The 27,477-nt window shown below is 39.8% G+C and overlaps 1 protein-coding gene across 1 annotated transcript; it reads right to left on the reverse strand.

The window, feature by feature from the left end:
- Positions 1 to 402: 402 nt before the first annotated feature.
- Positions 403 to 26,875, reverse strand: LOC139717439 (delta(14)-sterol reductase TM7SF2-like). Its single transcript, XM_071628950.1, has 14 exons — positions 26,716 to 26,875; positions 25,195 to 25,329; positions 25,072 to 25,152; positions 21,548 to 21,601; positions 18,732 to 18,870; positions 17,612 to 17,808; positions 16,701 to 16,755; positions 7,971 to 8,165; positions 7,298 to 7,401; positions 6,521 to 6,643; positions 5,182 to 5,350; positions 3,985 to 4,065; positions 3,310 to 3,432; positions 403 to 1,991 (listed from the first exon to the last, which is right to left on the reverse strand). The coding sequence occupies exons 1-14, from the start codon at positions 26,872 to 26,874 to the stop codon at positions 1,831 to 1,833; spliced, it is 1,776 nt and encodes a 591-aa protein (XP_071485051.1). The 5' UTR covers position 26,875; the 3' UTR covers positions 403 to 1,830.
- Positions 26,876 to 27,477: the final 602 nt, after the last annotated feature.

Here is a 27,477-nt window from a genome sequence, read left to right on the forward strand (position 1 = left end):
CACCTGCCCAGAGTTTGAAAACTACAGTAATCTTTGGAGTGGGCACAATCAAAGTACTGTACATATATACATATCATACAAGAACCCTAGAAGTCTACTCTATACCATGCCTATGGCACTGAAGCTGGCAATCTTATGCATACTTGAGGGGGCTGCCAACATTCCCACATCAAAATTGCTGACATTCTAAAGAGCAATCAGGGAGAGATTGGTGCTTTTTACATACATCTCGCCAGGCCAAAATGATTCCAAAAGCATTTCAAAATTCCAATTTTTGCTCAAGACATGAGCAGATATTCAAGGTTTTTTTGGGACTCAGCAGTTCTTTACTTGTCTAGTAGTTCAAAGGTCAGATTTGTTTTTGTTTTTTCGTCCAAATTATATTCAACTCTGGTGCAAATTGTTAACTTGGCATATTTTCCGGGCTGATTTTTCACATTCTCGTCTGTCTGAATCACAAAACATTCACAGCAAAAGACCAAAATGGAATTTGTTCATATCTCTGCAACATGTGAGGACATTTATCACATATTGGTCTGTAATTCTTGCAAGCTGCAATATTTGAAATCACCATGGCAGCCATCAGAAAACACCCAATTGTGTTATTAAAAATCTGCTGCTATGGTGACTGCATGGATTGCGTTGAACACCCAAGTGCAAATGTCTTTCATGCTGGCCATATGTTTGACTAAACTCCATTTACTGCTTGCGATGTATGTGCCATGTGTACACCATACACACATACGTGCAGGGTACAAAGCGTTATTTTATTTTATTTTTTTCAATCTAAATCAAGTGCACACTTGTAATTGTACTGGTCTAGAAGCTGAAAGCACACGGCTGTCAATATAGTAAGCTACAAGGCATGCTGGCCCAGTATGGTATCGACCCAACGTTTTAGCCACAACAGCACAGACACAAAACCAAGTGAATGGTTGAGCACCTGTGCAGTGTGAAATTCCTAAACATTGCAAATTCTACTTCCATTCTTTCAAAACTTGCTAAAATAAACCAATAGATTTACAGTATGACTGGACTCATCTAAAAACATTATTGCTGTCCACTTAGTTTACAGACTTACCCTGAAAACTAGATTATACTACAGAAAAAAAAATCATAACAAAAAAAGAAGAAGCAACAAACTGCATTGAATCCTTCAATTTATACACTAAGAGTAAATTTCATTTACAGGAATGTTTCCAAGAGAAGGGTAAATCACTGAGAAATGATATTAAAGATAGACACATGAAAGGCATTGAAACATGCTCAAAACAATTTTTAAAATGTATAACTTAAATACAAGCAATGAACTTACAGCATACTACAAACCCACATTCCTGATTGCCCTGAGCAACTAAAACTTCCCATTGGGCAGGTGAAATAAATGGATACTGTTAAATGCACAGGACACTTCCACAATAAAGTTCATTTGCATAAATGGGGAAATATATTCTTTGTTTGGTGTGTGTAGTGCCAGTCATATAATGTGTCATCAGCAAAAATTCATGCGACTTCCCATGTCATCAATGTGATTACGTGGAAAGAGTGGAAATAATTTGTAGCATTCTTGTATCGTTTTTTTGTCTCTTTTTTCCTTTCAAGAGTCTCATGAAGACCGCTTGCGAACTTAAAAAAATATATATACCACTGTGATCTCCTGCAATTAGGATGAGTACATACAGCTGGCCTGCACTACCCCCTTGTGCGTTCTTCAAACAGACTGGCCACTCCAATCTCACACACTGAATGCACTCAATCCCCTCCGAGATGGGAGGCACAAGAAATAAGGAAGGGGGTGTGGGGTTGGGACCGAGTTCCTCCTGCTGCTTCCTAGTAGATGTACGGGATGATCCTGTACTTGACAGTGCTGCAGTACTTGTCCCAGGCCCCTCCGTACTTCTGCCGGCAGGCGGCATCATCCCTCCGCTCGCGATGCACGAGGAGGATGAAGAAGTAGATCGGGTAGAAGTATGGCACGACGCTTCCAAATCCTGAACGGGGAAGAAAACGTAAATGATGATTAAACATTGTTGTGAAGTTCTGTGGTCCTGTCAGAAGTACTCCACAACTGTTAACCCAATAAGATTTTTCAGGGTAAAGCACATCTGGCTTGTGAGTTTGCCTTGTTTTGTTTTTTTCACACTAAAAAAACAACTGAGTGCTTTCACATCGTTTGAAATGACTTCAGTGCACTCCTGTTATGACAAACACAATTATAACAAAACATGGTTATAACAAAATTCCGGTTACAAGGAAAAAATTCAGGCCCCAACATTATCTGTCTGCGATCTTTATTGCTAATTCGATCATTTATAACAAAATTTCGATATGACAAAAGAAAACTGCCGGTCCCAAAGACTTCGTCATAAAAGGGAGTTGTCAGTACAATGATCTTTGCAAATGCATTACTATGACAATGGCAAATGAAGAACTCCTCTCTTCCATTCACTTCACTATGCTGTGTGGTTAACTTTCTGAAAATTTGTGAGCACATGCGTGAAATGAGCACTAAGAGATACCGTACCAATGTTGCAGGGCATACCCACAACTATGCAGTCTTTTATGACATTTACGTTAACTTTTTATTTACACATATACAACTTGGAAGTTGAGGAAGAGGAAGTATACTGTACTTGAGTGACCCGCACCTCGTCAAAGTTAATGTTTATGCATGTTTAAATCACACTATGTCACTGAAATTCTATGAAATCCCATTCACATAAAGGAAAAATGCTGAAGATTCCAGTGGAGCTACAAGTTCAATGATCGATACCGGAAATTTGCAGCTATCGTCATCAAACACGAACAACGGAATAGTTGTGTGCTAAGGAAGGGGCCCGCATCTCGCCACCCCGTGCTCTCATAGACAAAGCACATAAAAGATGTGTGCTGGTGACCGTGACGATACTTGATAACACAAATTCCTTACATAAATTTAGGATTTTCAAGAAAAACTGTTCGGTTTTCACCTCAGTTTGCTTGGTTGTGGTAACCTTGCAAAGTTTCAAGCGTACTGAATACAGTCCTGGGGGTACAGTAATTTTACGCAGGGTGACGATAATAGGGTCCCTGACGAGGTGCGGGTATCTCACTATACTGTAAAACGAGGAATTTTCGTGTGCACTTTAAATTCGCGAGCGCCAAGATTCGCGAAATTAAAATGCACACGAAAGTCCTTGTTTACACTATATGCATTGAACACCAGTGGCACTTTGCGAAAATTTCATGCCACGAAAAAGGCTGTCGGTTCCAATTCGCAAAAAATTCATGCCGCGAATATATCATGTGTTACAGTATATAGAAACACACCTGTGCACAGTGACCATGACAATGCCATGAGAAGGTCACCGAGGTAGTTTGGTTTGCGGACGAATCCCCACCAGCCAGAGATAAGCAACCTCCTACCGGTGTCCGTTGGAATGGTCACCAGATCTGTCCAATTGCAGGCAAATTTTAAAACGACAACAAAACAAGATATGAATGAATCATCACCTTAATAAATAACAGCATAGACAAATGCATCAATAAATGAACAAATATCATGGGGATGACCATAATGTAGCTGGAAGAATATCTGTTATTCCAAGTATATGCAAACTGCCAAAAAATTCAACTTAATATATATTCTTTCTGGTAGAGTGAATGGCAAAACTATACACTCCACATCGAGTCTCACCTGTCACCTAACACGTCAAGTCATATAACCACTCAAAGTACCATTAAAAACAATAAATAAATGGCAAGAAGTCTTTCCCACTTTCTTCCTCACAAATATCTGCTGCATCTAACATTTCATAACAATCGCCACGAAATACAAAAGCATCTGTATTTGTCTCTGCCTGTCTTTTTCTCTGATGCTTGAAATGCTTTTGATTTTGTTATGGACAACAATATAAAATTATGAATGCAGCAACTTTGCTTACTTCTCCCTCAATTTTTTGTTTTTGTTTTTGTTTAAGACCATGCAGAAGATATGCAACTTACGAGAGACAGTCTTGCCATGTGGGTTCTCCCTGAAGGAATTCTTCTGGCTGTTGGCCATACGGAAGATGCAGTATCCTAGGGCTGCAGGAGAAAACAAGTAGAGGATAAATTGTAATATGATATGAAGATATATGCCATAGCAAATGAACAAAAACATATGGAATACTGTTTTTGACTAATTTCTAACAAATTTCTTGCAGACTAAATTGTAATACCTATTACTGTACGAGCTGAAATTTTCACGTAGAGAAATTTTCGTGAATTGCTACTTGGAGGACATTTTCGCGTGCTGTTAATTTCGCGGTTGCGAGGGTCTAACTGAACTTACTTATTCACGCGTTGTTATTTTCGTGGTTCAAAAGGCGATTCACGAAATTCGCGAAAATAAAACCACCGCGAAAATTTCAGCTCCTACAGTACTGTAAAACGTCAGAATTTTCACATGATGAATTTTTTTGTGCTGACTGGCTAAAAAACATATTTGCGGGTTCTTGAGTCTGCGATACAAAATTATTCACTTGTACGTTTCCATCCAATTCACAGAAAAGACAGGATTTGATATACCATTTTTCTGCATGAAAATTGATGTGCTGCACACTCCATTCAAATGTGCCGGCTGTGCAGAACTACTGCACACACACATTGCTCACATAAATACTACTAGGGCAAATGAATACACACACACTCGAACGGGCCAAGCCCATGATTCAGCCTGTTCAAAAGGTGCACAGAAAGTTGTTAAGATATTTTCATGGATTATAGAATTCGGGCTAGCCAAAAGTTGACGGAAATAGGTGAATATAATGTACCACAAAAATCTCCCATTCCAGGATACTGTAAAACCAGAAATTTTGGCGTGAATGTTAATTTCGAGAATTTCTTGAGAGCAAAAATTTTGCAGAATTATAACACACAAGCGAAAGTTCTTGTCTACACTATGCAATTGACAAAAATTTCATGGTGCAAAAACAGCTGTCTCCTCCACTTGCAAAAAATTTCATGCCAGAAATATTTCTGGTTTCACAGTAAATTTTTGTGATCTCCCATCCTGGAGAAGGATGTATAGCACACTTGTGTTTCAGGATGCATTTATAGCAGCTCTCAATTTCATGAATATCAGTCGACTTGTGAAATAAACCATCTATGTTGTATGTATGACTGTAGTGTTGGGAGTGAATGATGTGATGCAAAACTTACAGAAAAGCATGGCGACTGGAATGAGGCAGCGCTGGTCGAAGCCAGGGGCGTGGTCCACAAGGTAGCGTGCCTGCAAGGAGTAGGTGAAAGGCACCCAGGCCAGGTCACCAAAGACCAGCATGAAGCCAAAACCATCCTGGATGATGTCCATGGTCGTCAGGATGGCAGACTGTGAAGAACAAAGCAGGGATAGGAATTAGGATGGTAATGATAATGCTTATAAAACATTAAACACTTCCTAAAACTAAGGAACAAAAAAAAAAAGCACATACCAAACAAGAGAAGTAAAACCAAATAAACACAAATACACGAAAAGAGCAACATGCAGGATGACTAAATTCTATGAGCTCATTTGCACACAAATTGCATGGGGTCTACAGGCAATTCAGAACACAAACAAACCTAAGCGAGGTGATATGTGACCCGCTACAACAAAAGGATACGTAAGTCGGGGGAGGACAATTTTCTGAAAATGGCATGACATTATTCCCTTACTCTTCTACTTTAATTTCATACATAGGACAACTCATAAGAGTACTCGGTTGCGGAGATATCGATGGTTTTATTAGCGCATGTTAAGTGGTTGTGGAATTTAGAGTATTGAGAAAAACGCCTTCAAAGTTTTCCTTCCGACGATATCGTGGTCAAGGGCTGGCGAGACATTTTTCACCGCATAACAATAGAAGGTATGCTCCTAGCGACCTCCGCGATGTTCATTCAAGCTCAGCACCAGCGGTCTACACACGACCAATCAGTAATGAGGGTGCCACGCACTGACCAATAAGATCACTCCCTCGTTGCTAGGGGCGGAGTCTTGGTACAGTGCTAAATCCAAATATTCGGACACGTTTCTGTTACATTGAAAGTCCGAAAATCATGGCCCAGAAAAATGCTGATTTCTTGCCTTTCCTTTGATCAATTAGCTTCGAAATTTCGGCAGATGATAGACAAAACATTAGACTAAAAAATTATGCGAAAAACAGAAATCCGATTGTTTTGACCAATTTTGATGATGTGACTTCAAACTCGATTTTCTTGGCTCAGCCGTCAGCGACTTTAGGATCCTTTTGTTGTAGCCGGTCACATATACAGCATATTGTGCATTTTATGACACAGAATACATTTGCATCTCCTCATTTATTGATTAACAAGTTACTGTGCAAAAATCTGGTATCCTGCTGATCCCTCTCATAAAATAAGTACAATGAAAAAGAAAATACAAGCAAACAAAATGCTGTGGTAAATCTGACTTTGCACAAACTAACTTCTTTGACCGTTTCTATTCTTTTTTAAACACACTGGCTGCCATCTTGTTAACAGTGACGCAAGATGAAGTTACCTCATAGAGTAGGGCATCAAAGACATAGACGAACTGGAAGATGCAGATGAGGATGAGGTTCCAGGGGGCGTTGTCTGGAAAGTCTGTCCACACTTTGGCCAGGCAGGCAAAGTTGATGAGTGCCTACAGGTATGGTGGGAGATACACGAAACATGCATACCACCAGTAAATCCTTCTGTTCTTCACCGCGGCAGGAAAGTTTATCAGATGGGGATTCGTAAAGATTTGTTTGGCCCAGTAATCGCAAGACAGAAAAGGTTCTATGCTCTTACACCAGTAAGATCAAAAGGATGTGTACACTATGTACTGAGTGTATTTGGGAGAATATTGATGTGAATACACATGAAAAAAGCTGTGTATATACAAAGAATTTTCACAGAAACAGCTTGCTGTGGCGGATGAATTTTTTGTACCGTCATAAAATACAAATGCAGAGGTTTTTTTTCCCCGATTTGGTTACACACTTTATATAAGAGAGTCTCAAATAAACAAAACATGACACAGGTGAATTTTCACAATAATTCAACCTATCATGAACAATGCGACAAAATTCTTTTAAGAGGGTGAAAAGTAATAAAACACTGCATAATTTAAGTGCTGCTGGACTCTTATTAGAGATGGCTTTGCCAAATCACAGAAATATGAAAATTCAGGAATAACTCAATAAGCTTAATTTTTTTTTGTTTTTTGTCAGTAGATTTTTTTGTCGCCACTTCACAAAAAGAAAGAAAGAGAGACATTAATGATTGTGCTGACATCAAGGTAATCACTACTCACCCAAAGGAAGAGTCCTGGACGAAGCTCACAGAAGTACTTCAGGTCCAAGCTACCAACGCGAGGGTTCAGCTCGTGGCCGATGAAGAAGTCATAGATGACATTACCTGTTCATGTGACGTTTGTTACAAGAGCAAGGTCTCAGGAAGTTCCAAGTGTACATATAACATCAGTACTTTGCAACATTCATATTACTATTACACTGGCCAAATATCAATCGTATTTCACAGAATTTGCAAGACCTGTGTATTGTCACAAATTTGACAGACCTATGAAGGTGTTAGTACCTATAAGTATAAATTAGAAAAATAAATTTTTAAATTATCATTTACTGTCTTCAAGTAGACATCACAAGCTCATGTTTTTAATTTCATGTATAATTGCAGAACTCTTTTTGCAATGTCACACATACTGCCATTTTTTTTTTTCCTGTCTTCTGCACATGTGCATGAACAATAATCTCACCTAGACCAGTATCACCAGTCAATGTTTATGCCTGACATCATGAATACCATTTGATATCCATCACGGATGTACATAAAATTTTCTTATCCTCGTCATTTTTGTTTTCATTGTTTATAGGTTCTTTTTCTTTCAAATGCGGGGGATTTGGAGGGGAGGGGAAGGGGGATGAGTTTAGCCAATGGTTGGAGCTGATACTTTCAAAGGCACCCACCAGAATTTCCGCCTGGTGCCAGGGCCGTGTTTGGCGCCCTCCGTGCCTTGATGTAGAGGACGAGACTGAAGAGGAAGGAGAAGAGGACGGCTGCTGTCATCAGCGGCAGGAACTTGTCGACGATGAACTCCACCCCACACTTGTAGTACACCATGGCGCCAAATGAGGCAAAGGTCACTACCAGGGCAAACAAACCTGTTTTTGGGGTGGCAGAAAGAGAGACACTGAGCATCAAGGAAATGTATTTATTTTTTTTGTTTTGTTTGAGGGGATCATCTTTGCTAGATCAAGTGATGAAAAGAATATTTTTTTGTACACATCAAAAAAAAAAACAAGGCAATCGCCAAATTGTGTCTCGCCCATTCGCGTACAAGGAATTAATATTTTTTATAACTCCCAGAAGTTAATTGACCTGCTTATGACCTTTGACCTTGTGGTGACCTTCAATACCCTAAGGGACATTTACCATCCAAGTTTGGTCACAAACGGACAAAGGGATCAAAAGTAATGAGCCATAATCGAAACGCGGCATAAAAACTTAACATTGGGCCCTAAAAATTTGTTGACCCCTTTCTGTGACCTTTGACCTTGTGATGACCTTTAACTCCCCAAGGGACATCTACCGTCCAAGTTTGGTCACAAACGGACATAGGGATCAAAAGTTATGAGCCACAATCAAAACGCGCCCTAAAAACATAACATTGGGCCCTAAAGTTTGTTGACCCCTGTCTGTGACCTTTGACCTTGTGACGACCTTCACTTCCCCAAGAGACATGTTCCATTAAAGTTTGGTCACAAACGGACAAAGGGATCAAAAGTTATGAGCCATAAACGAAATGCACCCTAAAGACTTAACATTGGGGCCTAAAAGTTCGTTGACCCCTGTCTGTAACCTTTGACCTTGTGGTTACCTTCAACTTCCCAAGAGACATCTACCATCACCCAAGTTTGATTGCCATTGTAGCAACATGTGCTGAGTTATGTGTGATAAGAGAGTCTTGCAAGTAAACTTTAACGAATGACCTCAAATGACCTTTGACCTTATCATGTGACCTCTTACGGCACCATAACATGAAGGTACCCCCAGTGCATCCATCACCCAAGTTTGATTGCTATTGTAGCAACATGTGTGGAGTTACGAGCGATATGAGTCTTGCAAGTAAACTTTAACGTATGACCTCAAATGACCTTTGACCTTATCCTGTGACCTCCAATGGCACAATAACATGAAGGTACCCCCAGTGCATCTATGACCCAAGTTAGGTTGTAATCCAAGCAACTTATGTGAAGTTATTTGTCAAAAGAGAGTCTTGCAGGTAAACTTTAACATAGAAAAGAGGGTCTTGCACATACCCTTTAATATATGACCTCAAATGACCTTTGACCTCATCACATGACCTCTGACAACACCATAACATGAAGATACCCCTAGTGCTTCTATCACCCAAGTGTGGCTGCCATTGCTGTAACAGTTGCCAAGTTATGCATCATAAGAGAGTCTTGCAGGTAAACTTTAACATTTGTGACGGACGACGGACGGACGACGGACGACGGACGGACGACGGACGGACGACGGACGGACGCCATTTGGATCCCTTAGTCTCGCCTTCACCTCCGGTGGGCGAGACAAAAATGCTTTCACAGTATGTGATCCTGCATCACAAAACCAACATAAAGTCGCCACGACATGGATTTTGTTACGTAAGGGTAGATTCTGAAAGAGCAGACACTTAAGCTTTGAAATGATATGAAACTCAATACAATTAGACTTTCCAAACCTATCTAAATAATGGACAGAATGTATACACCCTGGAAGAGTGTTGAACGAGAAAAGAGGCATTGAAGTTTAGGGTAGACCATTCAAGTGCTTGATCTCACCACAATGTGCTCTGTGCAATGAATAGGACAAAAAACATGATGTACTAGAAATGTCGCTAAGGCGACTGCTATGCCTCCGCCATGATGCATGATTCTCCTAATAGGTCTATAGTATATGTGGACAATGTATAATTACATTTTCACAATATTGGCAAAATATTGAAATTACATGTTTGTCACAAATGTGTTGAATGTTCACCTTCCTTTACCTACGTTTAATTAGATGAATAGGAGAGCATGTATTTGGGGATTCAAGGACTTTAACTTGACTTTGACCCATTCATAAGTGTATGAATACTGTAATTTCAAGGTATGGAGAAAAAGTGTAATTTCTGTATTGAAAAGTACACCGTTACCATTTTCTTTTGGCCTTTGACCCTAAAATTCATAGGATAATCACTGTCAGGCAGAACATGCACAAATATGTAGTAAGTTTCAAGATAACTTGAGCAACTTCTGAGATATGGAGGAAAAAGTTAGTTCAGCACTTTCCCTTGATCTTTGACCTTTTGACCTTTGAGGCAAACCCCTGCCCCCCCCCCCCCCCCCAAACAAAAAAAAAGAGAAAAAGAAAATTTCCAGATAATCTAGGTTATACATGCATACACCAAGTGTAAAAAAAAAAAAAAAAAATTGCTGGCATTACATAAATACATGTATGAGGGAAATAGTAAAAATTTGAAGTGTTGCACTTGACCTTTGACAACTGACCTTTGACCCTATGAACCCTAGATTCTCTAGATAATAACTGCCAGTCAGTACGTGTATATATACTATGTTCCATGAAGATACCTTGAACAATTTCCAAGGTAAAAAAAGGAGAAAAAAAACGAAGTTTTAATATTTTAACTTAACCTTTTGACCTTTGACCTCATGACCCAACACTTTCACCAGAGAATTTTAATTGGGTAATACATGTTTACACTAAGTTTCAAGAAAATATCTTCAGGCATTGCATAGATATGGAGGAAATAGTGAAATTTTACGTATTTGACCTTGACCTTTTGACCTTTGACCATGACCATGTGCACCCAAAAGTTGATAGGCACAACTTCACCCCCTAATACACATACATGCCAAGTTTCATTAGGATACCTTAAAAGGTTTTGATAGTTACCCTGTCCACAAAATTTATTACGGACGGACGGACGGACGGACGGACAACCCGAAAACATAATGCCTCCGGCACCACTTCGTGGCGGAGGCATAAAAACTCTGTAGCAACCACAATGAAGGGATTATCAGATTGAGCTGAAATTTTACATGCTCAAGAGGCACACTCCACTCATGACTAATACAAACTTTCAAAGCAGTGGCATTATCTTGTAAAAACTTATTAGAGTTGAAAGTGAAGAGTGTGTAGAGGTTTTCTAAGAAATGATAAAGGGCCCTAAAGACATACCTAATCACACTATTCAACAAAAAAAAAAAAAAAAAAAAAAAAACATTCTAGAAAGACTGCAAAAGAACCCTCCCTCAATTTCTCATTTGTTTCAAGTTCCCAAACTTTAGAATTATGTAGAAGAATTGCTCTTTCAGAAAACATAAAAAGCTACAGATTGACTAGGTTGACACTTCCAGGCCTTGAAATAGGATTTTGGAGGGGCAAGGCCATTTAGAAAAGGGCACTTTTTCCAAGAGGCCAGCCATGAAAGGGCACTTAGGTCAGTCAGAGGGGCACCAAGGCCACATTGAAAAGGGCATGTTGGGTAATGGGTGTTTTTTTAAAGGGTGATTTTTGCGACGTTGCAAGAATTTTATGTTTATTTTTTCATATTCTAACAACACCCCCCCCCCCCCAAATACATAACAGTCAACCTCGCGTAAGTCGACATAATCGGGACTGAGCAAAACACGTCGACTTACGCGTAAGTCGACATTTTGTCGACTTATAAATGAAAATTAATTTCCTCTGTACAGAGTAAGATTTGGATCACGATGCAGATCGCTACCCATATATCTTACTCCTTTTGCCGCCAAAACATGCCTACTGACATGAGCAACAATAATGTTTTAGTTCATGCATAAATCTTGCGCGGGTTAGTAACGACGACAAGGCACAATTCCCAAATCTCTAGAGAGATTTTGAGAGAGCGGGATCGGAAACCTAGGCCCGTTTCTAGACACTTAACGTTTTAAACTTAATTTGAAATATCAAAGGCAAATTCCCCAAAATTGAATTAAACTTTGCGATTTAAATTCAAGTGCGTTGCTGGGAAGATATGCGTGTGATTTCGCATGATTCTGTCAAGATTATTTTTCAGTGCCGACTGAGTTGAAACATGTGTGATTTTCCTTCCCTAAGTCGCCATATTTGTTCTGCTCCGATTCGCAACATTATAACTACCGCTCTGTACGGCGCGGGCCTGTCTGAAATAAGAAGAAGAAAGGTTTGTTCATCCGAAAACGACATCTTTCGGACTACTATAACCTCCGTAAAAACAAACCTCTTACCATTGTCGGACTAATTCAACTTTGGACTGAGATTTAAAACTTCGGCATAGCGAACTTTAACAATAATTCGTTATCATTTTTTTCATTGACATTTTGTGAAGCAGCATGCGTTTCGGTAGTTTGAAACGTGTAAATGTTGCGATGTCTTTCCTCTGCAAGTGCAGACTAAGTTCGGTCACGGCGAAAGTTCCGTTACGAAATAAAAAATAATGCGAGCCTTTTCAACAATAACGCACTTCCGTACATTTTTATGCGTTTAAACGCAGTTTCTAGTTTTGGGCAAGAACCGCAAGTCTTTTCTGCAACGCTCTTGCGTTTTAAAAACAGATTTGCATTTGATTTTTATAGTTGCGTTTAAACGCAATTGAGTTTACATTTCATACAATTTTCTAGATTTGTGTTATTATCAAACGCAAGTCTTTTCAGCGTTCCGTGTGATTTGATGGACTTGTATTTGATTTTCAGAATTGCGTTTAATTTTTAATTTTGCTTACGATAAGTCTTTTAAACAATAACACACTTCCGTAGACGTTTAGAGATGCGTTTAAACGCAATTTCTTATAGTTTCGTACAAAAACCGCAAGTCTTCTCTGCAACGCTCTTACGTTTGAATACACCGTTACGTGATTTGATGGACTTGCATTTGATTTTTAGAGTTGCGTTTAAACGCAATTGAGTTAAAACTAGAAATGTCGCTACAGCGACTGGTTATACCCCCACCAAACAACATTTCATAAGCTTTGGTCAAAACAACATTTCATAAGCTTTGGTCAAAAAACTGAGGAAGTAGTTAAATCCGCAAGATCTTTCCTTGATCTTCTGCCATTAATATGCCGTTACCATGGAAACGTAGTTTGGGTACTGTCGAAAAATGCGTCTTGCACATCTACAACCAAAGGCACACATCTGTACCAAGTTTCATGGAAATTGGGCAAAAACTGAGGAAGTAGTTTGCAACACAAAATTTTCCATCATTTTGGCTCATAATATGTGAGCTGTTACCATGGCAACATACTTTTTGTCACTGTCAAGAAATGTGTCATGCTGACCTATATCCTAAGACAAACATTCAATATGAATTCCATGAGAATTGGAAGAACACTGATGAAGCAGTTTTGCCATGAAGCATTTTGCCCTATATTTTACCAATAACATGCCGTTACCATGGCAACGCACTTTTTGCTACTGCGGAAATATGTGTCTTGCACATTAACATATTCAGATGAACATCTGTACCTAATTTCATAAAAATTGATCAAAAACTGTGGGAGGAGTTCACGACGCAAGATTTGTACCCATTTTTACCCATAATATGCCGTTACCATGGCAACGTACTTTTGGGTACTGTCAAAAAATACGTCTTGCACATCTACAACCCAAGGCACACATCTGTGCCAAGTTTTATGGGAATCGGTTGAAAACTGAGGAAGTAGTTTGCGACGCAAGATTTGCAACGGACCGACCGCCTGACCGACCGTCCGCTGATTCCTATATACCCCCTTCAAACTTCGTTTGGCGGGGGTATAAAAAAAGTTCCCTTCAATTTTCTAGTATCATGTGATTATCAAACGCAAGTCTTTCAGCGTTCCGTGTGATTTGATGGACTTGCATTTGATTTTTAGTGTTGCGTTTAAACGCAATTGAGTTTAAGTTTCCTACAATTTTCTAGTTTTGTGTGATTATCAAACGCAAGTCTTTTCAGCGTGCCATGTGTTTTGATGGACTTGCATTTGATTTTCAGAGTTGCGTTTAATTTTTAATTTTGCTTATACGAAATGAAAAAAATAATGCAAGTCTTTTCAACAATAACGCACTTCCGTCATTTCCGTAGATGTAATAGAGATTTATTTAAACGCAGTTTCTAGTTTCGTACAAAAACCGCAAGTCTTCTCTGCAACGCTCTTGCGTTTAAATACATCGTTGCGTGTGATTTGATGGACTTGCATTTGATTTTTAGAGTTGCGTTTAAATGCAATTGAGTTTCAGGTTCGTAACAATTATTTTCTAGTTTCATATGATTATCAAACGCCAGTCTTTTCAGCAACGCAATTGCGTTTAAATGCAAAAGTTGCGTGTGATTTGATATCACCTGCATTTTATTTTTTGAGTTGCATTGTAATAAATCTTTTTAGAAAGGGCCCTGGTTTTAATACCGCTTCGGAATAATCAACGTTAGAATATTCGGATTTACAAAAACAGGGGCAGGGGGCACATACCCCCCCCCCCTATACTTTTTGGGGCACCATCAAAATGTGCCCCCTTTTCTGGAATATGCCCCTTTTTAGGAGAATGGGACCGATTTTGCACCAGGGCAACTGAAAGTACAAAAAGGGCCTGGAAGGAGCACAGGGGCAGCTCTGGGGGGGGGGGGGGGGGGCAGGGGTACACAGTGCCCCTTCACCTTTTGGAGGATCAACTAAATGTGCCCTTTTTTCTTTGAAGGTGCCCCTTTTTTCCTGTAAAGGGGGGCACACTTTTTCCTAAGGGGCAGTTTTAAGAACAAAAAGGGCACTTTGAGGAACAAAAAGGGCACTTTGAGGAACAAAAAGGGCACTTTGAGGAACAAAAAGGGCACTTTGAGGAGCGAAAAGGGCACTTTGAGGAACAAAAAGGGCACTTTGAGGAACGAAAAGGGCACTTTGAGGAACAAAAAGGGCACTTTGAGGAACAAAAAGGGCACTTTGAGGAACAAAAGAGCACTTTGAGGAACAAAAATCAAAAAGGGCACTTTGAGGAACACTTTCAACTAACCAGCCAACCCGTGTTCACATACAGTGTTACGGGGGTGGGGGATCTGCACAATTTTTTTTACATTTTATTTCACTTTTTTTCGCATGCGTGCCCTCGATCACATTTACTTTGAGCATGCGGGCATGAATGCAGAGCGAGAGAGATGGCAATTCTCGCAGCCGTCCGACATGCCTGGCACATGGCTTGCGACCACTTGGTCCAGACGATTTAATAGCCGCATTCCCCACAGTAACACACGCATGCACATACTGCACCCACCCAACGCGCTCAACCGCTGATTGCGACACTCGACGTACAGACACCATCAACGTACTTCCGTACGTACGCGCGGGCACACTACGAATACAGTCCAGGAAGTGGACTACTACCTAGCTAGTAACTCTATGGCCGCTGCGCTGCGGAGGCAGTCGGAACGGTCAAAGCCGGTCGGCCGTACCGTACGTACATAAGTACAAGTGTACGTACACGTCGTCTCGTTGAGTTTGAATCAGATAAGAATAGTGGGACGCGAGTGAACTGAAGAGAAGGTATGATATTTGAGATGAGGAAATTTGTTCAAGCTTATTGAAGTGTAGACTTTGAGAAAGGGCATATCATACGTCATATACAAGAACTTTCATTCCAAAAGGGCACCACGGCCACAAGAAAAAGGGCACATTTTTTTTGGCCGTAACTTTGATCACGGAAGAAAGGGCATTGCGGCCAACGAGAGGGGCACCGACGGCCATGGCCGTCGGTGGCCGTCGGTTAATTCGAGGCCTGCCCTTCACAACATTTTGAGTCCTTACACAAAATTGGGGCGTGCGACTTTCCTTTGCTTTGTGATGGATGCAAGGTGACATTTTGTCAGCTATAATTTAAAATCCATGAAATAAGTGACTCAAAATGCATGTCCAGGAAGTGGACTACTACCTAGCTAGTAACTCTATGGCCGCTGCGCTGCGGAGGCAGTCGGAACGGTCAAAGCCGGTCGGCCGTACCGTACGTACATAAGTACAAGTGTACGTACACGTCGTCTCGTTGAGTTTGAATCAGATAAGAATAGTGGGACGCGAGTGAACTGAAGAGAAGGTATGATATTTGAGATGAGGAAATTTGTTCAAGCTTATTGAAGTGTAGACTTTGAGAAAGGGCATATCATACGTCATATACAAGAACTTTCATTCCAAAAGGGCACCACGGCCACAAGAAAAAGGGCACATTTTTTTTGGCCGTAACTTTGATCACGGAAGAAAGGGCATTGCGGCCAACGAGAGGGGCACCGACGGCCATGGCCGTCGGTGGCCGTCGGTTAATTCGAGGCCTGCCCTTCACAACATTTTGAGTCCTTACACAAAATTGGGGCGTGCGACTTTCCTTTGCTTTGTGATGGATGCAAGGTGACATTTTGTCAGCTATAATTTAAAATCCATGAAATAAGTGACTCAAAATGCATGTAACGTACCAAAAGAGAAGTTTCCATATCCAGCATTTCCTACTTCTTCCCTGGTAATTTGAAATGCGATTTTTCATAGTAACCTCATTGCAAAAGCTCATTACAAAAGGAGGCTGTCCAAGAGGAAAAAAAAGTGTATAAAACTCAACAATTTTATGGCATGACAAATTTTGTTTCATCCTTCAAATAAGTGAGAGCACATAATGGATTACCATTGGTCCTGTAGCTTAGTCTCCTCCCAGACCTGAGAGGCTGCCCCTGCACCACCTGTGGGGTATAAAAAAAACGAAGTCAGATATGTATTAAAAAAAACACAGAGCAAAATGTGTCAGATATAATTCCTAAAGTCAATTTGTCAATTGGCAAATTTAAAGGTTCTGCAACCTCCAGCTTTCACTACAATTAACATAACGACCATGTAAAAGTGCCAGCTACAACTGGTAGATATGGAACAAAACAACATTGTAGAAGTTATTAAAGCCATTTACATGCACACTCCTCTTCCTTACAGGAAACAAATTCACAATGAAGCTGGTATTCTTATTCTTTATCAGATGCAATAGACATAAAATCTGCATGAAATCCTGTTTGAACCAGTCTGTGGCAAGCTTAAAAGGTCAACATCAAATATCTGTTCACTCTGGATAATGCACACCTCCTCCATATCTGCAGTCACACTACATGAAACTATGTGTAGTTTGATTCCCAGTAACTTCCAGAAGTTAGAGCATAGTCACATTATAGACAAAACTATGTGTAGTGTCAGCGATAGGATATACCTTGTACTTTAAGCCACTTGTAGGTAAAAAATGCAAATGCGCAAAAGCGTACATAAGAATGCACAATGTTCGTACGAAACGATCTATTATGCCGTCGCAGACTTAAGTTTCAGCAGTGCACTCTCACACAGCACAAATCTTCACGTAGTTTTGCTAGAAGTGAAAAACTTCCCAAGTGCACTGCAGGAAGTTTTGTGGGAAGCTTTTGCTCATGACTTCTCAAGAAATTTGTGGTCCTACCGCCTGAACTAAGCAAAGCAAAATACTGGGTAGTAAGACTATGATTTGTTTTGTATAGTGTGACTGTGCCACCTTATGAGATGACCGATCTCAGCCACCATTACCTTGCCAATGGGAATCAGGGCCAAGATGGCCTGGAAGAGGAACCAGCCGAGGTAGAGCAGGTAGGCATCCTGGTCATAGTAGTCCTTCCAGTTGAGGGAGAAGGGAGGCTTGTGGGTCAGCTGACAGGCAGATGGTAGGCAGGTGAAGTACAGGTAGTAGACCACAAAGGGCAAGCCAAAAATCATCAGGAATGTGCCTGGATGAAGGGAGGGAGGATGGTGGAAAGGGAGGAACTTGTATCAGTCAATGAAGATGCCATACACAGGTGGAACTACAAGTGCTGCAGACTTTTTCTAAGCAATTCAAAACGAGGTACCAATTATTTCAGTACATGATCTAGGGCTCGACATTAACTTTTTTGGGGGTCGTCTGGTGGCCCATTAAGGCCACTAAAATCTTTCAATCTGTTGCTTTGGTGGCCCTACATAAAAGCAAATGTAACAATCCATTTTGAATCGTGGCTGCCAGATCGGGCCACAAAGAGATAAATCTGGTGGCCTGACACCAATCTTTAGTGGACCCGGACCACCACTAATGTCGAGCCCTGCGTGATCATCATTTTGTAAAGTTTACCACTGATATCTTTAAATTTCAAATTCTGGTGGCCCGCACTAAAAGGAATCACATTAATACATTTTGAATCCTAGTTGCCCAATCGGGCCACCTTTTTTGAAAATTTGGTGGCCTGACAACAATTTTTGGTGGCCCCCAGCCCATCGCTAATGCTGATCCCTGCAACTGACTCAGCTTCCTCACGACTTGGGGGGGGGGGGGGGGGAAGGGTGAGAGCATGGTTGCTCTTAGCAAATGCAACTGCTCTGCCTTTGGTGATGAGTTGCCCTTTCTTCTACAGTGTACCCCTGTCCTAACGAACACGCTTATAACAAAATTCCACTTGCAACGAAGTAAAAATTTGGGCCGCAACATTATCCACTGTGTGCTTTTTTATTGTTTATTTGTTCGTTTATAACGATATCATAACGAAAGAAAACTGCCAGTCCTGAGAACTTCATTATAATGGGAGTCCTCTGTATCTATATTGTAAGCTACAGACTGCTACTGTCTAGACACACTCACATGGATCTTCCATCTAAATTTCAGGATAGGATCTTGACTTACCGATAGGCCCTCCAAACTCATAGTGTGTTGTCTTTGGAACTCTGCCTGACTTCATCTCGACTAAAGGTTCAAGAATCTGCTTCCCGGATCTCGTCTGTGCCCTGGTTGTGTAGGTGTGGTGCTCAGTTTTTGTCACAGTCTGGATTGAGGTAATACAGGAAAACAGTATATCACAGACGAAGACACTGCCTTCGGTAATATATCACCAGCAGGAATGATAAAACGTTACCTCAAAATTTCTATGCAAAAGCAGGTTGTTATGGGTGTGCCTTTTTCCTATGCACACTGTAATATGACTTACCAGCGGTGGAATAATTCCAATGTGCAAGAACCAGTTTTGTCTGATAAGTATTAACTATGGAATAGTTGCCTCAAAGGGCCTTCAAACTGGGAAGCACAGTAACAATTGTCTAGTATTGGAGGGGTGGAGGATGTATATACATTGTATACAATGTGTCAAACAAAGCGTGACATCACTGCAGCTTCAAGCACTTACATTGCAGTATGCTATATTCTCCCAACCCCCTCCGGCTCCCAAATATTTGTAGCTGCAGTCTGCTAAAAAAGTACAAACGCATTACAAGGCTATAGTCTAGACTATCACATAATCTGCAAAAATGAAAGAATGGATCCTTGACATGAATGGGACAAGACACCGCAAAGGGTAATCCATGTAATTGTAGGACTACAGCTCGAGGGAAGATTCAATATAAGACTCTGCAAGTTTCTTGTCACTCTTTATAAACAAGAAAATACACGTTGCACACTGAAATTAGGTGATTAAATCTCTGATTCTTTAAAGGGGCATAGTCCCGGTAGTGTAGATGGCGCTGTTGATGATACTGCCGAAGATTACCGAAGTAGAGCTGTCATCAAGAGTAAAGTGCGTAGGTGTTGCTAAGTAACGTTGCCTTTGTTGTCTTCTCTGCGCATCGCGCAGTCTCTAGTAATGCCAGGGTGCGTGCATATGTGCTTGTTATTATGACATCACAAAAGAAGTTTGCTAAAGCTGTCATCCCCCTCAGCCGAATCATGAGCCGAACTGTGATCGGACCACTGACTACAGTGAATCGGACTTCTTCGGACTCGGGAAAGTGGGCCAAAGCGTAAGCGCCAAAAGAAGTCGATAGCGTAGGTCTCTATAGGAAACTTGCGCCGTGCGCCCGCGTACTCATTTGACTAAAACACGGGGACCATGCACCTTTAAAATATGTGAAAAATGTTAGTCAACAACAACAAAAAAGGTAGTGAACTGCAAGCCACGGCAATCCATGCTGTACAATTCTATTGTACTGCATGGAATTTCATAAAAGTCCCGAGTACACACTGAGTGTCTCATCTTACTGGTGAAGTACTGTAACTAACCTGGAAGCAGTGCTTCTGAGTTTGATTTCTCTCCCTTACTATGACGGTTAGCCAAAATCCTTTGAAGTTACATTTATCATAAAAATATACAGCATTCAGCATGGAACAAAGTGGATCAGCTTGTGCATAAGAAAAAGATTAATGCCTGATAAATATACTTTCATTTCAACACATCTATTGTCAGTTTTAAGTGAATTCTAAATGAGTGAAAGCCATATGGTATCAAATGTTTGTATCAAAATTCACACATCAAATTTTTACACAAGGCCTGAGACCCACAAAATGCTGCTTAATCATTACTTCACTGCAAAAATTGTTTGATCAAAATTAATTCCTAAGACATGAATTTGCATGTGATGTAACATACAATATACACATCTAATATTCATATTGCCAAGTAATTCATTATCCAACAACTGCTAATGATATCTAATTGAATTTTTGATATGTCTCATGCAAGACAATTAAAATCGTGAATAAACAAAGTGAATGGACACACAAACACACAAATACTGTATACGCTATATATTTCGTGGGGGTTTTATTTTCGCGAGTCGGGAGCTATTCGCGAAATTAACAACACGTGAAAATATTACCTTCCAAAATGAATCCCTTGCCTTGATGATACGAACATTTCAGTACTAGTATACCATGTCACGACTTACCGAACAGACCATACTGGCTAAGCTTGTTTACGCACGTCCACGTCTACTTACGAATACTGTAGAGAGCCAATCCATTATCGCAAGGGGACCACTCGTCAGAAATCTAGCGCGATGGACTTAACCACTTCAAAAATGTTGAATTCTAACTTACTAGTTCGCAGAGTTTGGTACGTTTTTTTCATGCAGTGTATAACTAGTATCATTCTTATTTGCTAGTAAGTTGAAAATTCACACTTTCTTTGCCACTTCATATTTTCTCTGGTCCCCCAATCGCGAATTTAACCACTCGCGAATATGTGTGACAGCGGTAATTCGCGAAAATTTATGTACACGAAAATTATAGCGTATACAGTATACAATGTAAACATGACTAACGTACATAACACCTCAAACATATATGAATTACCTAAAAGATGTTTTATGACTTATCAGTCATGTTACTATGCATTTAAATGTGACTTGATTTTTAGTTGAAAGAACTTGCATAATTAGCAATCTTGTAAATTATGGAGAAAAACATCACATGTACTTCTGGCATGCAGTAAATTGCAGAAAATGTTGAATTGAAATTGATCATCATGGAAAAAGTTAAGGTTAGCAAAAAGGCCTCCCCAATGCAGTATGGACCATAGCACACTGCACATATCTGGGATCTCTGAGTGATAAAGGGTTAAAGGGCAAAATATGGTCAAAGAGTAACAGCAAACTAACGCAACTCGCGTTAAGTATGTTAAAGAAATTCAACCAAGATTAAAGAAAACCAAGTTTAGCTGCTCCACAAGTTACCTTTTTCACACCTTTAGATGGGCTTAAAAAGGGCATTGGCAGACTGCGAACAACCTTGATAGTGGGATACAAACATAGTTGTATAACTTATAAAATCCTCTGGCAGGAGATGGCAACATGACAGTACCAGCAGAGGTGATGTGCAAACAATGTTCATACCAGTAAGAAATCTGAGAACTTACCTGTTACATAAATATCTGGGCTTATGTGATGGTCACACAATAAGACTACAGATGTGTAGAGCAGTAAAACTGATGGCTGTATAGACTACCAAATCAATGTGAGTGTCTAAACAGCATAATTAACACAGACAGGACAATCCAATTGTGCTGCTGTGGACTACCAGTCTTAATTACCATGGAATTCCTTGCCAGTTTCAGCGACGGAGGTGCTGTTGGAATGCCAGGGTAGTAACATGTGCAATTCTTACACACTTTAAGTGGGCATGGTAATCCGCATGAATAATCAGCATTGCTCAGGGTGACTTTGTAGTAGTCTGTAAAACTCAGACTCCTTACTGCAACTGCATATGGTACAGTGGCTCAGTATATTTTATTTTTGAAACTTAGAGATAGGACATTCACAGTATTATCCACTGGATAAGCTTATACATAGTATGTACGTGAGGCATTTTTCATTGGTGCATATCACATTTCTTTGGTTGAGAGTTTGCATAAGTGGGTGTGAACATGATCACATAATAGTCTAGTCATTCAGGCTAGTTCATCCATGAGGCATTCCAGTGCATGGGATGATTACTTTGGTGATTACAGCATGTAGTACTTTGACCTATAATCTGGTGTCATCTTATGCTCAGACGATAGCAACTCTTTTTTTTTTTCTCAATGGGGGGGGGGGGGGGGGGGGGAACTAGCAGCAAAGCATGGATTGCAGTCCATTTCACAGTACTTTTGGGTTTGAAGTGTTTGATTCAGGCAGAACTCATTTTATATCCCACACAACTATAATTATCTTAACACTCCAGATTTCTTATTATCCCCTGAAAATGTATTGAGGAAATAATAATAATAATAATGATGATAATAATAATAATAATAATAATAATAATAATAATAATAATAATAATGATAATGTAATGATGATGATGATAATAATAATAATAATAATAATAATACAGAATACTTATAATGTGCCAATTCCACATAACTAATGTGCTCAAGGCACAGCAGGAAAAGTGCATGAAAGGGGATGAAATGAATTACATACACAAATGAATAATGAATATACAACAAATGATGCAAAAGAACCTATTATGCTAAAGAGACGAGTACAGGTAACTAAAAAAGCCCACAAACAACCAACCAAATAGAATGATTATACAGGTCACAAAGTCTGCATTTTTTTTTTCATACCTCACTATCATCATGGATCTACGTCCATGCTATCATAGAATGTTTGAAAAGCATTCACTTTATTCCCCCCCCCCCCCCCCCACCCATCCTCTCTGGGCAACAGCATTCATATTGGGAGTTATGATCTAACAAATGGAAATTATGTACCTGATTCCTCAAGGGATGAAAAGTGTAAAGTCTCAGATTACTCGCTTATTTGCAGAGATTTGACAGATTCAATTATAAACAAGGAAAAGTAGAAATTACGCGGTGCGTAAAATATGTCCCCGCCGGAAGTAGCATTTAGTAGCAAAATGTACAATATCGGTAAAAAATCAAGGTCAAAGGTCAAAGAAGTCAAAGGTCAAAATTCTGTGTAGAAGTTTTGAAGCCCTCACCTAGTGCCATCACAAAAAGCAAACGGAATCGAAATCGGGTTAGAAATGGCGAAGGAGTAGCATTTTGTAGCCAATGTACAATATAGGTCAAAAATCAAGGTCAAAGGTCAAAGAAGTCAAAGGTCAAAATTCTGTGTAGAAGTTTTGAAGCCCTCACCTAGTGCCATCACATAAAGCAAACGGAATCGAAATCGGGTTAGAAATGGCGAAGGAGTAGCATTTTGTAGCCAATGTACAATATAGGTCAAAAATCAAGGTCAAAGGTCAAAGAAGTCAAAGGTCAAAATTCTGTGTAGAAGTTTTGAAGCCCTCACCTAGTGTTATCATATAAAGCAAACGGAATCGAAATCGGGTTAGAAATGGCGAAGGAGTAGCATTTTGTAGCCAATGTACAATATAGGTCAAAAATCAAGGTCAAAGGTCAAAGAAGTCAAAGGTCAAAATTCTGTGTAGAAGTTTTGAAGCCCTCACCTAGTGCCATCACATAAAGCAAACGGAATCGAAATCGGGTTAGAAATGGCGAAGGAGTAGCATTTTGTAGCCAATGTACAATATAGGTCAAAAATCAAGGTCAAAGGTCAAAGAAGTCAAAGGTCAAAATTCTGTGTAGAAGTTTTGAAGCCCTCACCTAGTGCCATCACATAAAGCAAACGGAATCGAAATCGGGTTAGAAATGGCGAAGGAGTAGCATTTTGAAGCAAAATGTACAATATAGGTCAAAGGTCAAGGTCAAAGGTCACAACTGAAATTCTGTGTAGAAGTTTCAAAGCTCCCATGTAGTGCTATCATATAAAGCAAACAGAATCAAAATTGGCTCATAAATGACAGAGAAGTAGCAAATTGAACATTTTGATCACACACGGACGCACAGACAGACAGACGGACGGACACACGGACACACACACGTACGGAGCCCGTTTCATAGTCCCCTGCTCGAACTCGTTCGGCGGGGACAATTAAATGTATTAGTGAGCCACGAGCAACAAAGAAAACAATTTTTGATTTTATTTTCTGTGTGCAGAATGAGTGATGAGGCAAACTCACGACATCCTTTCTTCTCATTATCCGGGCTTGAAAGTTGATATCTTGAATGGTTAAGTCATTAGATGAATTTCTGCTCACAACTCAGAGGTGTGTGTGAATGCTGAAATACCACCACAGAATACATGCTGATACATGTTGCACTGCCTCAAATTAGATTAGAGCCACTCTGAACTTACACTGACCCCACTTACCTCTCCCCCTCCCATATCTATGAATGACCCCATATTTACAGTTTATTGCAGCTGAATATGAACTGAGAGGTATAAGGTTTGTGTGCTGTTGTCATCTCCAATAATTCAATACCTGTCTATCATGAAAATTACTCCTACTAAACTTTTTTGTACATATTGTTGTGTTGTTCACATACTGCTTGGCATTCAAAGTAATTACGAAGATACACTGTACTCCTGTATTGAAAATTACTTTTCTGGAGCTGAAAAAACTAATTGCTTTGCAAAAAAAAAAAAAAAAAAAAGGAGTGAATTTCTTACTCCACTTTTAAAAGATTGAGCTGCTAATTTTTCAGCTATCTCATTTCATTTGTGTGTGATGTCAACGAACTTTTCACCATTCAAATATAGACTGTAATGCTCACTACTTGTACAACTGTAAGTCAGGACATGATTGCTGTTTAAGTTCACCAATCTCCTTGATTTGGGAGTTTCTCTAAAAAAGCCGCATTGGTACAGTGATTGGTATAGTGATGCTGGTGTTGTATTCTGACACTCACCCGCGTAATGAGTTTGGTTTCAGTCCGCTTCTCTTGTGCCCTTGACACTGGTGTGTCTACGACTGCCTTCTTCTCCTCCGCCTTCTTCTCAGCTGCTGCTGGCTTTTGCGCCGGCTTTTGTGCCGGCTTCCGTGCTGGGCTGCGCGACTTCCTTTGGCTCCGAGAGGGGGAAGACTTACGAGCTGGCGAGCGAGAGCGTCTCCTACCTGGTGATCGAGACCTTGAACGTGATCGCGATCGCGTAAAGTAGGATTCAGCCTGAAATGTAGAAAAAGAAGAAAAAAATTATCTTGTATCTCTTTTGTTTTTTTACTTGCTTTTATATGTTCAGACCTCCCAGCCTATCTGGTTGAAAAATAAGGATGCTTTGGTTCAAAAGTAGGAAAATCCTACAGGCACATGTAGTACAATCATCATGAAAAATAGGAGACTTGTATTGAAACAAGAGGTACACTGTAGAAATAGTCAAAATTCAGATTCTTTCATCCAAATTCAGAAAGGTTGGGAGGTCTGCATCTTAACATAACTTTTCCACAAAAGAGTCCGAACAAAATGCCCAGCCTGATACAGGTTATGGTAACCGTGAATCAAAGGTATTGACACATTGACTGGTGCAAATGGTTCACATCTTGAGCTGTAACAAGCCTTCAATTCTCGAGAAGTTCAACAAGCTTTGAAATAGTCACCTTCTTTCTACATTATAAGCCTCTGAAAAGCAACCTCCAATTCAGAATCGTCACCTGCACGTTATCAAGACCATGAAATTTGTGTCCCTTCAAAGAATTTGAAATGTTCAACTGTAAAATTTTGATTGAAATTGGGTAAAAAATGAAACAGTTCTTGAATGGACAATATGAGTATGCAAATGGCAAAGTGAGCATGCCATTCCCTCACAACTTGCCATGATAGTTTGTGCATAAAATTTTGAAATTTCTATTTTTCATTCAAACGCAAAATATGTCCGAGGCTCAAATCCTGATATATTTACTGATCACTATTCTGAAGTTATTCAACCAGGAATAGATCATGTTTCAGATTTCAATTACAGAAACATTGAATTTTCGTGATTTCTTTTTTTGTACACGATCAATGGAAAATTATGAGGTTATAACATGGTCAGCTCACTAATTTGCATATTTATATCCACTGTACAAGAACTATTTTGCAGAATTTAGCAAAACTTCAAAATTTAAAAACTTCCTTATTTTCCATCCAATTTCAGTCAATTTTTTTTTACTGTTGAACTCGTGTAAGATTTGACTCTTTTTTATCAGACTAATCAATTTTGGGACTAGATATCCCCTTTAAGCAGTCCTTACAAACAGGTTTTCATTGCAATTTTTGTCAGTGACATATCATTGCTGGGGTGACAAGACCTTGTATCTGAAATTTTGGTGAAAATGACCTTTTTCAATTAATGGTCAAATATGGGTTACATGTAAGTGATGTCCTGTCCAAATCCCAACTGTCTTACTCCAAAAAGGAAGCCACCACAGAATATCAAAGGAAAGGCTTTCCCATTCGCTATAGTGCTTTGGCCGCCATGTTTTTTTGGCTCTCCTGAACATTTGACATTTTGTAGATACGAGGTATTGTCGCCCCGGAGACGATATTCAACAAATTAGCAAACATTTGGCATCTTACCATTACATCCTTCTTTGGGATATCCTCCTCAGTGCCATCCTCGTATCGGACAGAGTATCCATCCTCAGTCACATCAAGGATGGTAGACTTGAACCACAGATTACTGCCCGGCCACTTGGCCATGACGGCAGTGCCGACATCAAATGTTGAAGAAGGCATGATACTTTTTTCCACCCAGTCCTGGAAATGCAGAAATGAATTGCATTGACATGGAGTTTGAATATCAATGCAAGACTTATGCATTCAAGCACAGTGTAAAGAGACTGAAAAGTCAAGGCAAATAAAAAATAAGCCATATGAAGTGATTTTGGGTGTGAAGGCTCAACTTTAAAGCATGGATATACAAATGCAGACAGACTGCAAAAATGCACAGACTACAGTACACATCAATCTACGTCATGAAATTTACTGTACACATGTATTTATAACATGAAATCATTTGGCTTCACATTTTGTCTAATGAGTGATTTTGATAAGTTTCTGTCTGCTCTAAAGTGGCTCTTGCTGATGAAGCATCCCAGTTTTGAAAAAAAAAAGAAAAAAAAAAAGAATGGTCAAACCATATACATGTGTACCTCTCTCTATACTGCTTGATAACACATTGCACATAAATAGCATTCTCAACACAAAGGGGAATTATTGCACAGTACCATGTAACTTGAAAGACACTGTAAAGAAACCAAGACCTAATAAAAGTTGTATCAAGGAAATAAACTCCAATCTCTGTTATCATGTGTTTGAATGAATTAACATGCCTTTCAA

Source organism: Diadema antillarum, unplaced genomic scaffold, assembly GCF_040938485.1.
Source record: "Diadema antillarum isolate AM-2024a unplaced genomic scaffold, OU_Dant_1.0 scf00000007, whole genome shotgun sequence".
Classification (NCBI taxonomy): domain Eukaryota; kingdom Metazoa; phylum Echinodermata; class Echinoidea; order Diadematoida; family Diadematidae; genus Diadema; species Diadema antillarum.

What these genes read in the sequence shown, in the direction of transcription:
- LOC139717439 (XM_071628950.1), bottom strand. Translation starts at nt 26,874, where the DNA reads ATGCCTTCTTCAACATTTGATGTCGGCACTGCCGTCATGGCCAAGTGG. An exon ending in GCAGCCCAGCACGGAAGCCG is followed by an intron (nt 25,153 to 25,194) that starts GCACAAAAGCCG and finishes GCTGAGAAGAAG; the next exon opens with GCGGAGGAGAAGAAGGCAGT. An exon ending in CCCTGATTCCCATTGGCAAG is followed by an intron (nt 16,756 to 17,611) that starts GTAATGGTGGCT and finishes TATACCCCACAG; the next exon opens with GTGGTGCAGGGGCAGCCTCT.